This window comes from Nerophis lumbriciformis, linkage group LG09 (assembly GCF_033978685.3).
Source record: "Nerophis lumbriciformis linkage group LG09, RoL_Nlum_v2.1, whole genome shotgun sequence".
Lineage (NCBI taxonomy): Eukaryota > Metazoa > Chordata > Actinopteri > Syngnathiformes > Syngnathidae > Nerophis > Nerophis lumbriciformis.
In genome coordinates this window covers 12690976-12703539 of record NC_084556.2, presented here as the reverse complement: position 1 = coordinate 12703539, position 12564 = coordinate 12690976, and the positions used below count along the sequence as shown (strand labels likewise).

The 12564-nt window shown below is 38.7% G+C and overlaps 1 protein-coding gene across 2 annotated transcripts in view; it reads left to right on the top strand.

The window, feature by feature from the left end:
* LOC133607690 (rho GTPase-activating protein 26-like) overlaps positions 1–12319 on the top strand; it is a 155675-nt gene extending 143356 nt beyond the window's left edge. For both annotated transcript variants that reach the window (XM_061962562.2, XM_061962561.2), the window contains exons 22-25: positions 7311–7346; positions 7412–7522; positions 9756–9847; positions 11477–12319. In XM_061962562.2, coding sequence (XP_061818546.1) covers positions 7311–7346; positions 7412–7522; positions 9756–9847; positions 11477–11565 — 328 coding nt within the window. In that variant the 3' untranslated portion in view covers positions 11566–12319. The remainder of the gene's footprint in view (positions 1–7310; positions 7347–7411; positions 7523–9755; positions 9848–11476) is intronic.
* Positions 12320–12564: the final 245 nt, after the last annotated feature.

The following is a 12564-nucleotide window of genomic DNA, read 5'->3' as shown; positions in this document are numbered from 1 at the left end:
ACAAATACATAAAACATCACATTTACAACATTAAAACTTGCTCACATAACACATGTGCATACAGACAAGGTAGACTGCAGTCCTTTCACAGAAACTTTAAACTCATTCAATGTAACAAGGGTTTGAAGTTTAATATATTCGATTGTAGGTTATTCCAAGCCTTCGGTGCTGAAAACCTAAATGCTTTCTTGCCCAGTTCAGTTCTTACTTTGGGGATGACAAATTGCAGAACATTCATTGAACGAAGATTGTGACTTCCTTGTTTCTTTGTTAAAAGACAAGACAGATAAGATGGAGTGATACCCAGAATGGTTTTGTAGATACATTGCTGCTGCAGTGCACCTACGTATCTAGTAGGTAGGGTTGTACGGTATACCAGTATTCATATAGTATGTTATATAGTAGTATAGTATAGTATGTATATTATGTTTATACACTCAGGAAACATGGACTTTGAGTATGACCAATGTATGATCCTGTAACGACTTGGTATCAGATTGATACCCAAATGTGTGGTATCATCCAAAACTAATGTAAAGCATCCAAACAGAAGAATACGTGATTATTATTACATTTTAACAGAAGTGTAGATCGAACATGTTAAAAGAGAAAGTAAGCAGATATTAAAAGTAAATGAACAAGTAGATTAGTAATTAATTTTCTACCACTTGTCCTTAATAATTTTGACAAAATAATAGAATAGAAAATGACACAATATGTTACTGCACATGTCAGCAGCTAAATTAGGAGTCTTTGTTTGTTCACTTACTACTAAAAGACAAGTTGTCTTGTATGTTCACTATTTTATTTAAGGACAAACTTGCAATAAGAAACTTATGTTTAATGTATTGTAAGATTTTTTGCTAAAATAAAGCCAATAATGACATTTTTTGTGGTCCACTTTATTTAGAAAAGTACCGAAAAGTTCACGGTTCACTTTGCGCGGCCTCGCTCTTACACTGATTTTTTGTGTGTTATTTTTACAGTGTTGCATGTTTATTATTTTATTTTATTTTTTATTTTTTTTACAGCATATGAATGCACACTGTGTTCAGCGTCTAGATTCGCTAAGGGACTGTAGACCTTTTTTTTTTTTTGTCCTGTCCAGCTACTCAGGCAAATCATATTGTTAATGTTGATGCCCATATTTGCTTTACAAATTTACTTTACAAAAGAGAAGTGTGGGATACTTCTCTTGTTGCCTTATTTGTATTTGACTTTATTAAATGGATTTATATTAATATTTGGTGCAGCCTTGCTGGAGCAGGATGGGATAGAAAGAGGTAAAAAAGGAAGACAGAGGGGGTAATTGCGGGGACAAGAGGGGGATAAGACAGAGAGACAACAACAAACACAACAACAACAACAACAGAACAGCATCAGCGACTTGGATATGTACAAATATGATGATAAAAGTGATAGCAAAGAAGCAGTTAGTGAAATAAATATTAATAATACATAAATGACAATGAGCATTATTACACTACGACTGGAGCAAAACATATACCAATAGAAATACCACTATTGATAATGAATAATAACAATAATTACCTCTGTTATCAACAATACAATTGTTTCAACTGCAACAATACATAGATGTATTGATAACTTGAAATTAAAAAAAAAAAGCAGATAAATGGAGGGGAAGAAGAAGTGAACTGTATTAACCTTGTAGATTGTTATAGTAACAATAAGTTAAGCTTTGTCTATAGAACATTGTCAATCAATCTTCTTTATACCATGTGTCCTGTACAGTACAGAATGCTTTCAACTTGCCTATATTACAAAATGGTTTGATGCGAGCATACATATACTGTACAGTATTGTAAACAGAAAAAAAAACCCATAATGAATTAAAAAGACAACCTGTAAACAAAAAAATATGCATAGTAAATGAAAAAGAAAATCATGTAAATGAAAAAACATATAGTGTAAACGAAAATATATATATATATAATGAACGAAAACACATTTCACATAAAGTGGGTATTTTTTGGAACGTAACCCCAGCATTAAACGAGGGAAAACTGTATATGTATAACATAACTCTTTAACCTGCAAAACAAAAATGAATACAATATTTGGTGCTGATTTTTTCTTTCAAAATGAGGAAGTCAGCATAATGCTTACAATATGCACATTTTGTAGTGCAGTGTTTAAAACATGATACTGCATGATACTGATAAAGCATGTCTTCTCGGTCTGGCATCAGAGTGTGTGTTCACACGGGCCGGTGGGAAGTAGTCTTTCCTTTTTAACTTCATGAAAAAAACTGCTTCAGAAGCGAGCGTCTTAAAAGCGTAGGTTGCTGGTGGAGTATATAACAACTTGATTCATTCTCTTGCGTTTCCATTCCTCGTCCTCATAGTCCATGTCATTAGGGACAACTGTCCGCTTGGTTACTATAGTGAAAGCAGCAAATGAGGCGGAAGTGCGATGGTTTGTGTGGGTGTGTTCCACTGTAGCTGACCGAGCCATAAAAGACCTCACTTTGATCCAATCAGCTTCCTTGGAAAATTGTCTTCACCTGAGATTAAATCTGAATCTCTTGTTAATTTTAATGTTCAAGTAAAGGAAATGATACAGCTGATGAAGCCTGGTAAAGTAACCCCCTGTGAAGGACAAGGGCAACAGGGTTGAAGTTACGTCTTGCTGATAACTGGTAGCTTCTCACTCATCATGTCCGCCGCACATACAACGATGCACTCACTGACACTGTGGGAACGATAGGCCTCCACAGACAAGGTGTCTTATAGAAAGTCATGAAGTGATCTCATCTGGAATTGTCAGGGAAGCATTAAAAGGTGAGGAACGTGTTCAATTAAAAATAGTTACTACAATAATGCATATGCTAAATGAAGTGGAGCCTCTCGCTGCTTAATCTGACAAGGTAATGTGTCCCATTTGTAACTATAGCAGCACGATGGGAGAGGGGTTAGTGCGTCTGCCTCACAATAGGAAGGTCCTGAGTAGTCCTGTGTTCAATCCCGGGCTGCGTGGGTTCCCTCCGGGTACTCCGGCTTCCTCCCACCTCCAAAGACATGCACCTGGGGGTATGTTGATTGGCAACACTAAATTGGCCGTAGTGTGTGAATGTTGTCTTGTTATCATCAGTCATCAACAATTGAGAACAGAGAAATGGATATTGGGACAGTGTAGGTCTGACTTGGTAGGATATGGACAGCAAGTAGAGAGAGAGAGAGAGAGAGAGAGAGAGAGCATAAGAAAAAGTATCTGCATTTGATTATTAACAACAATCCGGGTAGGGTGTTAGTTTAGGGTTGTAGCTGCCTGGAGGTGAACTTTTATTGCGGTTTTGAAGGAGGATAGAGATGCACTTTCTTTTATACCTGTTGGGGGCGCATTCCACATTGATGTGGCATAGAAAGAGAATGAGTTAAGACCTTTGTTAGTTCGGAATCTGGGTTTAACGTGGTTAGTGGAGCTCCCCCTGGTGTTGTGGTTATGGCGGTCATTTACGTTAAAGAAGTAGTTTGACATGTACTTCGGTGTCAGGGAGGTGTAGCGGATTTTATAGACTAGGCTCGGTGCAAGTTGTTTTACGCTGTCCTCCACCCTGAGCCAGCCCACTTTGGAGAAGTGGGTAGGAGTGAGGTGGGATCTGGGGTGGAGGTCTAGAAGTAATCTGACTAGCTTTTTCTGGGATGTTTGGAGTCTAGATTTGAGGGTTTTGGAGGTGCTGGGGTACCAGGAGGTGCATGCGTAATCGAAAAAGGGTTGAACGAGAGTTCCCGCCAGAATCCTCATGGTGCTTTTGTTGACCAGAGAGGAGATTCTATACAGAAATCTCGTTCGTTGGTTGACCTTTTTGATTACCTTGGTTGCCATTTTATCACAGGAAATGATTAGCCTCTAGAATGGAACCTAGGTAGGTGACCTCATCTTCCCTGGTGATAACAATGTCACCCACTTTTATAGTGAAGTCATTGACTTTCTTAAGGTTGATGTGGGACCCAAATAGGATGGATTCCGTTTTACCTAAGTGTATGGATAGCTTGTTGTCAGCGAGCCAGGTGCATGTTCTACAGAGTTCAGCACTGAGGATTTTCTCCACCTGTGACTTGTCTGATACCAGCAAGGCCGAGTCATCCGCAAACAAGAACAATTCACAGTTGCATGCCGTTGACAAGTCGTTTATGTATATTAGGAACAGTAAAGGCCCCAATACACTGCCTTGGGGGACTCCACAGCTCACTGAAGGGGGGGGGGGGCACGGTGCCGTTCACCTCTACCACCTGCTCCCTCCCCTCCAAGTAAGATTGCATCCAGCTCGATGAGGTTTTGTTAAATCCGATTGCGCTGAGCTTATCCAACAGTATAGCGTGGTTAACAGTGTCAAAGGCCTTCTGAAGGTCCAGCATGACCATGCCGCAGTATTTGCCCGCGTCCACCTCATGTTTGATGTGGTCGGTCAGATAGAGAAGGCATGTGTCAGTGGAGTGGTTAGTTCTGAAGCCGGATTGGAATTTGTACATGACTTGAGGAGGACTTGAAGGACAAAGAGTACAGGATTTAAATGAGTAGTAGATAGTAGTTTTGTTTTTGTTTAGTTATTGTGTACTATTAAGTTTGTTTTAGTCAAACAATTGTGTGTTGACATTGTTAAACTATCAATAGCACTCACAATAAATAAATGGAAACATTTTATAGTTAATACATCGGCGTGAGTATTGGCCGATCTCACTCATGGATGATTGTATCGGAATGGGTAGCATAAAACCCTATTTGGAACATCCTTAGTTTTTGTTTCTATTAAAACTAACTTTAAACATTACTGATTTTTTTTTTTTTTAATAGTAGAAAAACACAATTGTACAACTTTAGAAATCAACAAATAATTGCCTGCCCGGGTTGTAACATCTTAAGCTGTAGTCGCAACAAACAGTTCCTCGATGTTAGGATGCAAATGTGTAAGCTAAGTTTAGGAGCGGCATGGCGTAGTGGGTAGAGCAACCGTGCCAGAAACCTGAGGGTTGCAGGTTCGCAACCTCTTACCATCCAAAAATCGCTGCCGTTGTGTCCTTGGGCGGGACACTTCACCCTTTGCCCCCGGTGCCACTCAGACCGGTGAATTGAATGATGAATGATAGGTGGTGGTCGGAGGGGCCGTTGGCGCAAATTGCAGCCACGCTTCCGTCAGTCTACCCCAGGGCAGCTGTGGCTATGAAAGTAGCTTACCACCACCAGGTGTGAATGTTTGATGGGTTCTACATGTAAAGCGACTTTGGGTACTTAGAAAAGCGCTATATAAATCCCAGTTATTATTATTATTATTATTATAAGCAATAAAATACTAACTTTAAGGATGAGAGCAACATCTGAAGGTGATTAGCATATGCTTGCTTTTGTTAACCTTCTTTTTAAAGGGAAACTGCACTTATCGTTCACAAGAAGACAAAAAGTTTATATTTTTGCATTCTAACTTGTAATAATCTGCTCGTTCTAGGTGGCTAGCAATTCTTAAAGTGATTTTTAAATCACTTTAAGAATGCATCCAAAAACCGTCAACAATACCTCATTTACGTTCTGTAAGCTGTATAATAACCAAGCTGTAGCAACATTGTTTTTGTGAGCGAACACTGAGGAACTATTTTTCTAGCGTAGTAACACATCACCTTGGGATGACATGCTTTATAGCCTTAGCCGTAAGATAGCTACAGTAAGAGGTAAGCTAGCTTCTACGTTTGCAGTTGAATGCCTTTTGAGTTTGGTACAATCTGTACTGACTGAAAAACATGACCAATCATCTGTAAAGTATTCATTCTCATTTCATGTTTTGTTTGTACACCGCTAGCTCGACAGTGTATGTACTGTAGTTGTCATAACAAGCATGATGTGGTGCATGTATCATGATCAATATTATAGTGACTTACTCGATGGTCTGTTTGGTCAAGCTGGCTGGGGAAGCTTTTTTAAGTTGACTTTGGGTAAACACGCCGTTTACGTCCACATAGCTTGACTCCAAGTTCCACATTTGCACCGTCAAGTCACGCCGATTCTGACTCTTTCTGTCAAGACTTGGACTTTGGCGTGGTTTGTTTTCCCCTGGTGCAAATGATTTGGACCGGACATGGCGTGAAGGTAAATACATATTTAATTTTAACACTCAAAAAAGGAATAAACAAAAGGCGCGCACAAGAGCGGAAGTACAAAACTTGGCTATAAAAACAAAAACTCGCACAAAGGCAGAACTATGGACAAAAAAACAAAAGACACTAACTGTGGCATTAATCAACAAAACTTACTTGCGATGACGTGAACAGGGCAGCATGGACTATGAACATGAAACAGAGTGTCAGGAGTGTGTCAAGAGTGATGTCGCCAGGCTGACTGCCTGGCAACTACAGGCTTAAATAGTGATGATATGATTAGGTGCGTGACTCAAAATGTGAAAACGTGAGACAGGTGTGTGACATGACGATGTGAACCAGGTGAAACTAATGGTTACTATGGTGACAAAGGGAGTGAAGACAAGAACTAAAAAGTGTCCAAAAACCAAGCAAAACATAACTTAACACAACATGATCACAGACATGACACTTTCGGCTTCCGTCTACTCCGTTTCATACACTCTTCGTGCTCGCTCCTATAACCAGCAGTTCATCCTCTGTATATTCAGCTTCAAAAAGATAAGGTGTGACTCCTCATATGTCCGAAAATAGTCGTCTTTGTTGTCTGTTACTAAGTCTGCCATGATTAGAACACACAACGCGTTTCTTTACGGAAGTAGGAACACACATTTGTTGCCGGATGTCGGAAGTGCGTTGCTATGGAAACAGAAATAAATGCACTTAGGAAGAAGTTCCGGTATTGATTAAATGATCAAATTACGGTAAATATTGTACATGTTACATATTGTTATAAACGTGTCTGTTACTACATTATATATAGACTTGCAGTGTGTATATAAAACGTTGGAGGGTTTTGAAGTTGTTTTAGAGGTCTTTGAACGCTACAACAGTGATTCCTATTAGCCGCATTTTGCAAGCGTTTTTGATCATCTTTAAAATCCTATATAAAAGACATATTCTTGTCTCCAAGGATTGTGAAAAATAGGCAAAATTCCCAAAAAGTGCAGTTCCCCTTTAACATTCTGAGTTTTTTAAGTGTATAAAAAAGTTAGCCACAGCTGTCACGAAAAAGTCTACTATATTTCTTGAGGCTGCTTATGTTGTTGCAATACATGTTCTTTAATGGATGTGTCACATGACATCCTGCACAGCGTTGGTTTGAAGTGCGTGGATTAGTCGCTGTATATGAAATGATTATTTGTTGTTTGGTGTTTTCAGGTTGAACCCCAAAACCACACCAAAAGCACCAGCCTGGTAAATAAGTTACTGTTGAAGTATGGTGGCTCTGTGCTGTGTGTAATACTGCCCTTGTCCCTCAGTGCACGATCCTCCAGTCCTAACTCACCACGCTCTCCGTCCTGGCCCATGTTCTCGGCACCGTCCAGTCCTCAGCCGATATCCTCAGCCTCCAGCGACTCTTCTCCTATCAGGTTTGTTCGCCACATATTCACCCTTAAAGACTTTAGGATTCCATCTCAGCATGACAACCATGGACACAAATGTGCCATTTTTTGAGGCTCTAAGGTGCACACCGGCAAATAAATCCTTTCTGAAGGATAATTCATGATCATATTTTGACCTCCATAAAGGACTCACTACCAGATGCTGTTGTAGATGCACAAAAACAGAAAACAAGTGTCTACAGTGTTAGCAGTGTTTGTGTTCATGTGTCTCAAACCCTAACACCCAGGTGGACTTCATCCTTGATCAAAGTTCAAGCCCTGTAATAACCCCAACTCTAACCCCCAAGTCAAACCCTAACCCCGATGTTGACAACTACTTTGACCTTAACTCCATCCCTGACACTAGATCAAATCCTAAATGCAACACTTAACACTAAACCTCACCTTAATTTATACCCAACCCTAACCCAAGAGAAACCCCTAACTCGAGGGAAAACCTGGATCATAACCCTAATCCTGACCCAAGACAAAACCGTATTCCTAAACCTGGATAAAATCCTACCAAAGGTAAAACTCTAATCCTAACTCTATAAAAAAAAATAAACGAACCCAAGAAGAAACCCCAACCCTTAACTGTAGATGAATGCTTAATCCTGACCCAAGAAAAAACATTGTTCCTAATTTTGGGTACAATCCTAACTCTACCAAAATTAAAACTCTAATCCTAACTCTGCAGGAAAAAACTAACCCAAGGGGAAACACTCACTGTACGTAAATGCCAAATCCTGATCTAAAGTAAAACCTTATTCCTAACCCTGAATGAAATCAAACAGGTAAACGTCTAATCCTTAATCTGTAGAAAACCTTGACTCAAGGGAAACTCGAATCCTAACTATAAAAAAAACAAACCCTAGGGGAAACTCTAGGTAAATGCCTAATCCTGACCCAAGCTAAAACCATATTCCTAATATTGGATACAATCCTAACCCTACCGAGGGAAAACTCTAATCCTAACCCTGTAGAACACCTTGACTCTAAGAAAACTCTAATTCAAACTCTGTAAAAGAAAAAAAAACTAACCCTTGGGGAAACTCCAACCCTTAACTCTATGTAAATGCTTAATCCTGACCAAAGGTGAAACCATATTCCTAGTATTGGATAAAATCTTAACCCTACCCAGAGGAAATTCTAATCTTAACCCTGTAGAACACCTTGACTCTAAGGAAACTTTAATTTAAACTCTAAAAAAATACCCCCAACCCTTAACCAAATCCTAAACCAGGAAAAAACCCTACCTAACCCTGGATAAAATCCTAACCCAAGGTAAAACCTTTTTTAAGACCTTACTATGTAGACTCTGTTAACTCTATAGAAAACCCTGGATCTAGGTAAAACTCTAACCCTAGATAAGATAAAAACATGACCCTAACCCCAAAGTTGTCACCAATGCACAGACTCTCCCCATGACCTTAGCTAAGATCTTACTTCCAACACTTAACACCAAACCAAACAAAACTCTGACCCTAACCCAAAGAGAAACCCTAATCCTTAGCCTGTAGAAAATCCTAGATAAAACACTAACTTTAAGTAAATGCTTAATATTATAAAACCTGATCAAACCCTGGTTAAAATCCTAACCCTATATTAAACCCTGACTCTGGGGAGACACTAATCTTAACTCTTTAGAAAACCCTCACCCTTGGGGAAACCCCACCCTCATTTTATTTAAACCCTTATTCCTGACTCCAGCTAAAATGAACCCCAGTGAAAATCCTAAAGCTCGGAAAAACGCTTATTCTGGATAAAAAACAAAAACCTGAATTTTACCGCAATGTTGACACCAATGCTGACCTTAACTACAATCCTGATCTTAGAAAAGATCCAGATCGCATCACTTAACATTAAACCTAATCCTAACTGTGAACCCAACCTAAACCTTAGGTAAAACCCCAACACTAATGGTGACCCTCGGTAACCCAAGATAAAAAAGCAAAACCTGACTCTAACCCAACGTAAACCTCTAATCCTAACCTTTGAGGAACCCCTGACACCAACCCAAGAGAAAATCTTAACTTTAGGTGAAACCCTAACTCTCGTAAACGTCAAATCCTGAGTAAAACTCTATGAAAACCCCCAACCCTAACTTTAGGTAACCCTAAACTTAAAACCCAGTAAATACCCTCAATGTCGGTAAAACACCAACCCAAGTTAAAAATCTGGTCCTGATCTATCTTTCATGCTGGCTGTCCTTGCTGTGCAGCATGTCGGGCAGGCGAGCGCGAGCGTTGTACGCCTGCAAGGCCGAGCACGACTCTGAGCTGTCCTTCATCGCTGGAACCATCTTCGACAACGGTGACGCACACCTTCTACTTCTTCTCACACAGTTGCTCCTCAATAATATGATTGGTGCTAATACTCCTTCTCCTGATTTTAGAATTGGTGCTAATATTAAAACTCTTCTTCTCCCGATGACATAATTGGTGCTAATATTCATTCTTTTCTTCTCCTGATAATATGATTGGTGCTAACATTCATATTCTTCTTCTGCTGATAATATAATCGGTGCTAATATTTATACTAGTCTTCTCCTGGTGATATAATTGGTGCTAATATTCAAACTCTTCTCCTAATGGTATAATTGGTGCTAATATTGAAACTCTTCTCCTGATGGTATAATTGGTGCTAATGTTCAAACTCTTCTCCTGATCATATAATTGTTGCTAATACTCATACTCTTCTCCTGATCATATAATTGTTGCTAATACTCATACTCTTCTCCTGATCATATAATTGTTGCTAATACTCATACTCTTCTCCTGATCATATAATTGGTGCTAATATTCAAACTCTTCTTCTGATGATATAATTGGTGCTAATATTCATACTCTTCTTCTCCTGATGATATAACTGGTGCTAATATGCCTTCTCCTGATGATATAATTGGTGCTAATACTCCATCTCCTGATTATATAATTGGTGCTAATATTAAAACTCTTCTTCTCCCGATGACATAATTGGTGCTAATATTCATTCTCTTATTCTCCTGATAATATAATTAATGCTAATATTCATACTCTTCTTCTCCTGATAATATGATTGGTGCTAATATGCATATTCTTCTTCTGCTGATAATATAATCGGTGCTAATATTTATACTCTTCTTCGACTGATGATATAATTGGTGCTAATATTCAAACTCTTCTCGTGATGACATAATTGGTGCTAATGTTCAAACGCTTCTTCTCCTGATCATATAATAGTTGCTAAAGCTCATACTCTTCTTCTCCTGATGATATAATTGGTGCTAATATTCAAACTCTTCTTCTCCTGATCATATAATAGTTGCTAATACTCATACTCTTCTTCTACTGATGATATAGTTGGTGCTAATATTCAAACTCTTCCCCTGATGATATAATTGGTGCTAATATTTAAACTCTACTCTTGATTATATAATTGGTGCTAATATTCATACTATTCTTCTCCTGATATAATTGGTGCTAATATTCATACTCTTCATCTCCTGATAATATAATTGGTGCTAATATTCTGATGATATAATTGGTGCTAATATTCACACTCTTCTTCTCCTGATGATTTAATTGGTGCTAATATTCATACTCTTCATCTCCTGATAATATAATTGGTGCTAATATTCTGATGATATAATTGGTGCTAATATTCACACTCTTCTTCTCCTGATGATTTAATTGGTGCTAATATTCACACTCTTCTTCTCCTGATGATATAATTGGTGCTAATATTCATACTCTTCATCTCCTGATAATATAATTGGTGCTAATATTCTGATGATATAATTGGTGCTAATATTCACACTCTTCTTCTCCTGATGATATAATTGGTGCTAATATTCATACTTTTCATCTCCTGATAATATAATTGGTGCTAATATTCACACTCTTCTTCTACTGATGATATAATTGGTGCTAATATTCACACTCTTCTTCTCCTGGTGTGCAGTTCATGTCTCCAGAGAGCCCGGCTGGCTGGAAGGAACGTTGGACGGGCGAATAGGACTAATACCTGAAAACTACGTGGAGTTTTTATAGCGCAGGGACCACACTGGACTGGACTACGACCACAACGAGTCTGCAAAGGAGACGTGGACCAGTTTTCAGTGGAGTGTACACATGAGTGGGACTTTGACACGCCATCCTGGAGTTGCACTGGAAGGAACTAAACAAACTTACGGAGCCTCTTTGGGTCCAGCTCTTATTGGATTCAATCGGGTGGCTTCCAAAGTCCTTGTGAAGATGTAATGAGCCTTGAGGGTGTGTGTGAGTGTGAGAGTGTGTGTGAGAGTGTGGGGGGATCGTACTGTTATGTCAGCTTGTGTTCCTGTCTTCTTTAAACTGCACTGACTTCCAACATCTTCCCTCAGAAAGTAGACAATAATCCACATTGGAGTTTTGAGGTGTGAGGCAATAGGCGTCCCTCAGGGCAGAGCAGCGTCAGGTGACCTCGTCACCAAAGATCAGCCAAAGGTCAGTCTTCTCTGCCCGTCTTTTTTTTTTTTTTTTTTTTTTCCTCTTGAAAAAATGTGAGCAATTCCACACAAGCACGTGGAACAATTGACAGTCAAGATTGGAAGAGCTGCATGGGGGGGGGGTCACTTCTTAAATATATATGATGCCTTGTGGGATACATGGTTTTCATCTTTTTATCACACTTTTGCCGAGCTTTTTCCCATTGCACAACAGACCAGATCAAAATGTGTGCGGTATGACACAAACCAATATTATATTTGCACACTGAAATTTGTATGATTTATTGATGAATAAATAAAGATCCCTAAATACAGAAGGTGTCACTGAAATGTATCAAACACATGCTTGCTTTTCCTTGTTTCTAGTGTTTTCTGTGACATATTTTTATTCAACTTGAACAAAAAGTTAAACATTTTCAAATTTTAAATAATTTATAAAAAATAGTGCAACACTTCTTGATTCAAGTTTACTTAAAATATTGACAGCTGAATATTTTATAAACAAAGCACGTTTGCACTATTCACAATATTATTCAAATTATTACTGATATTTTTTTTTTAT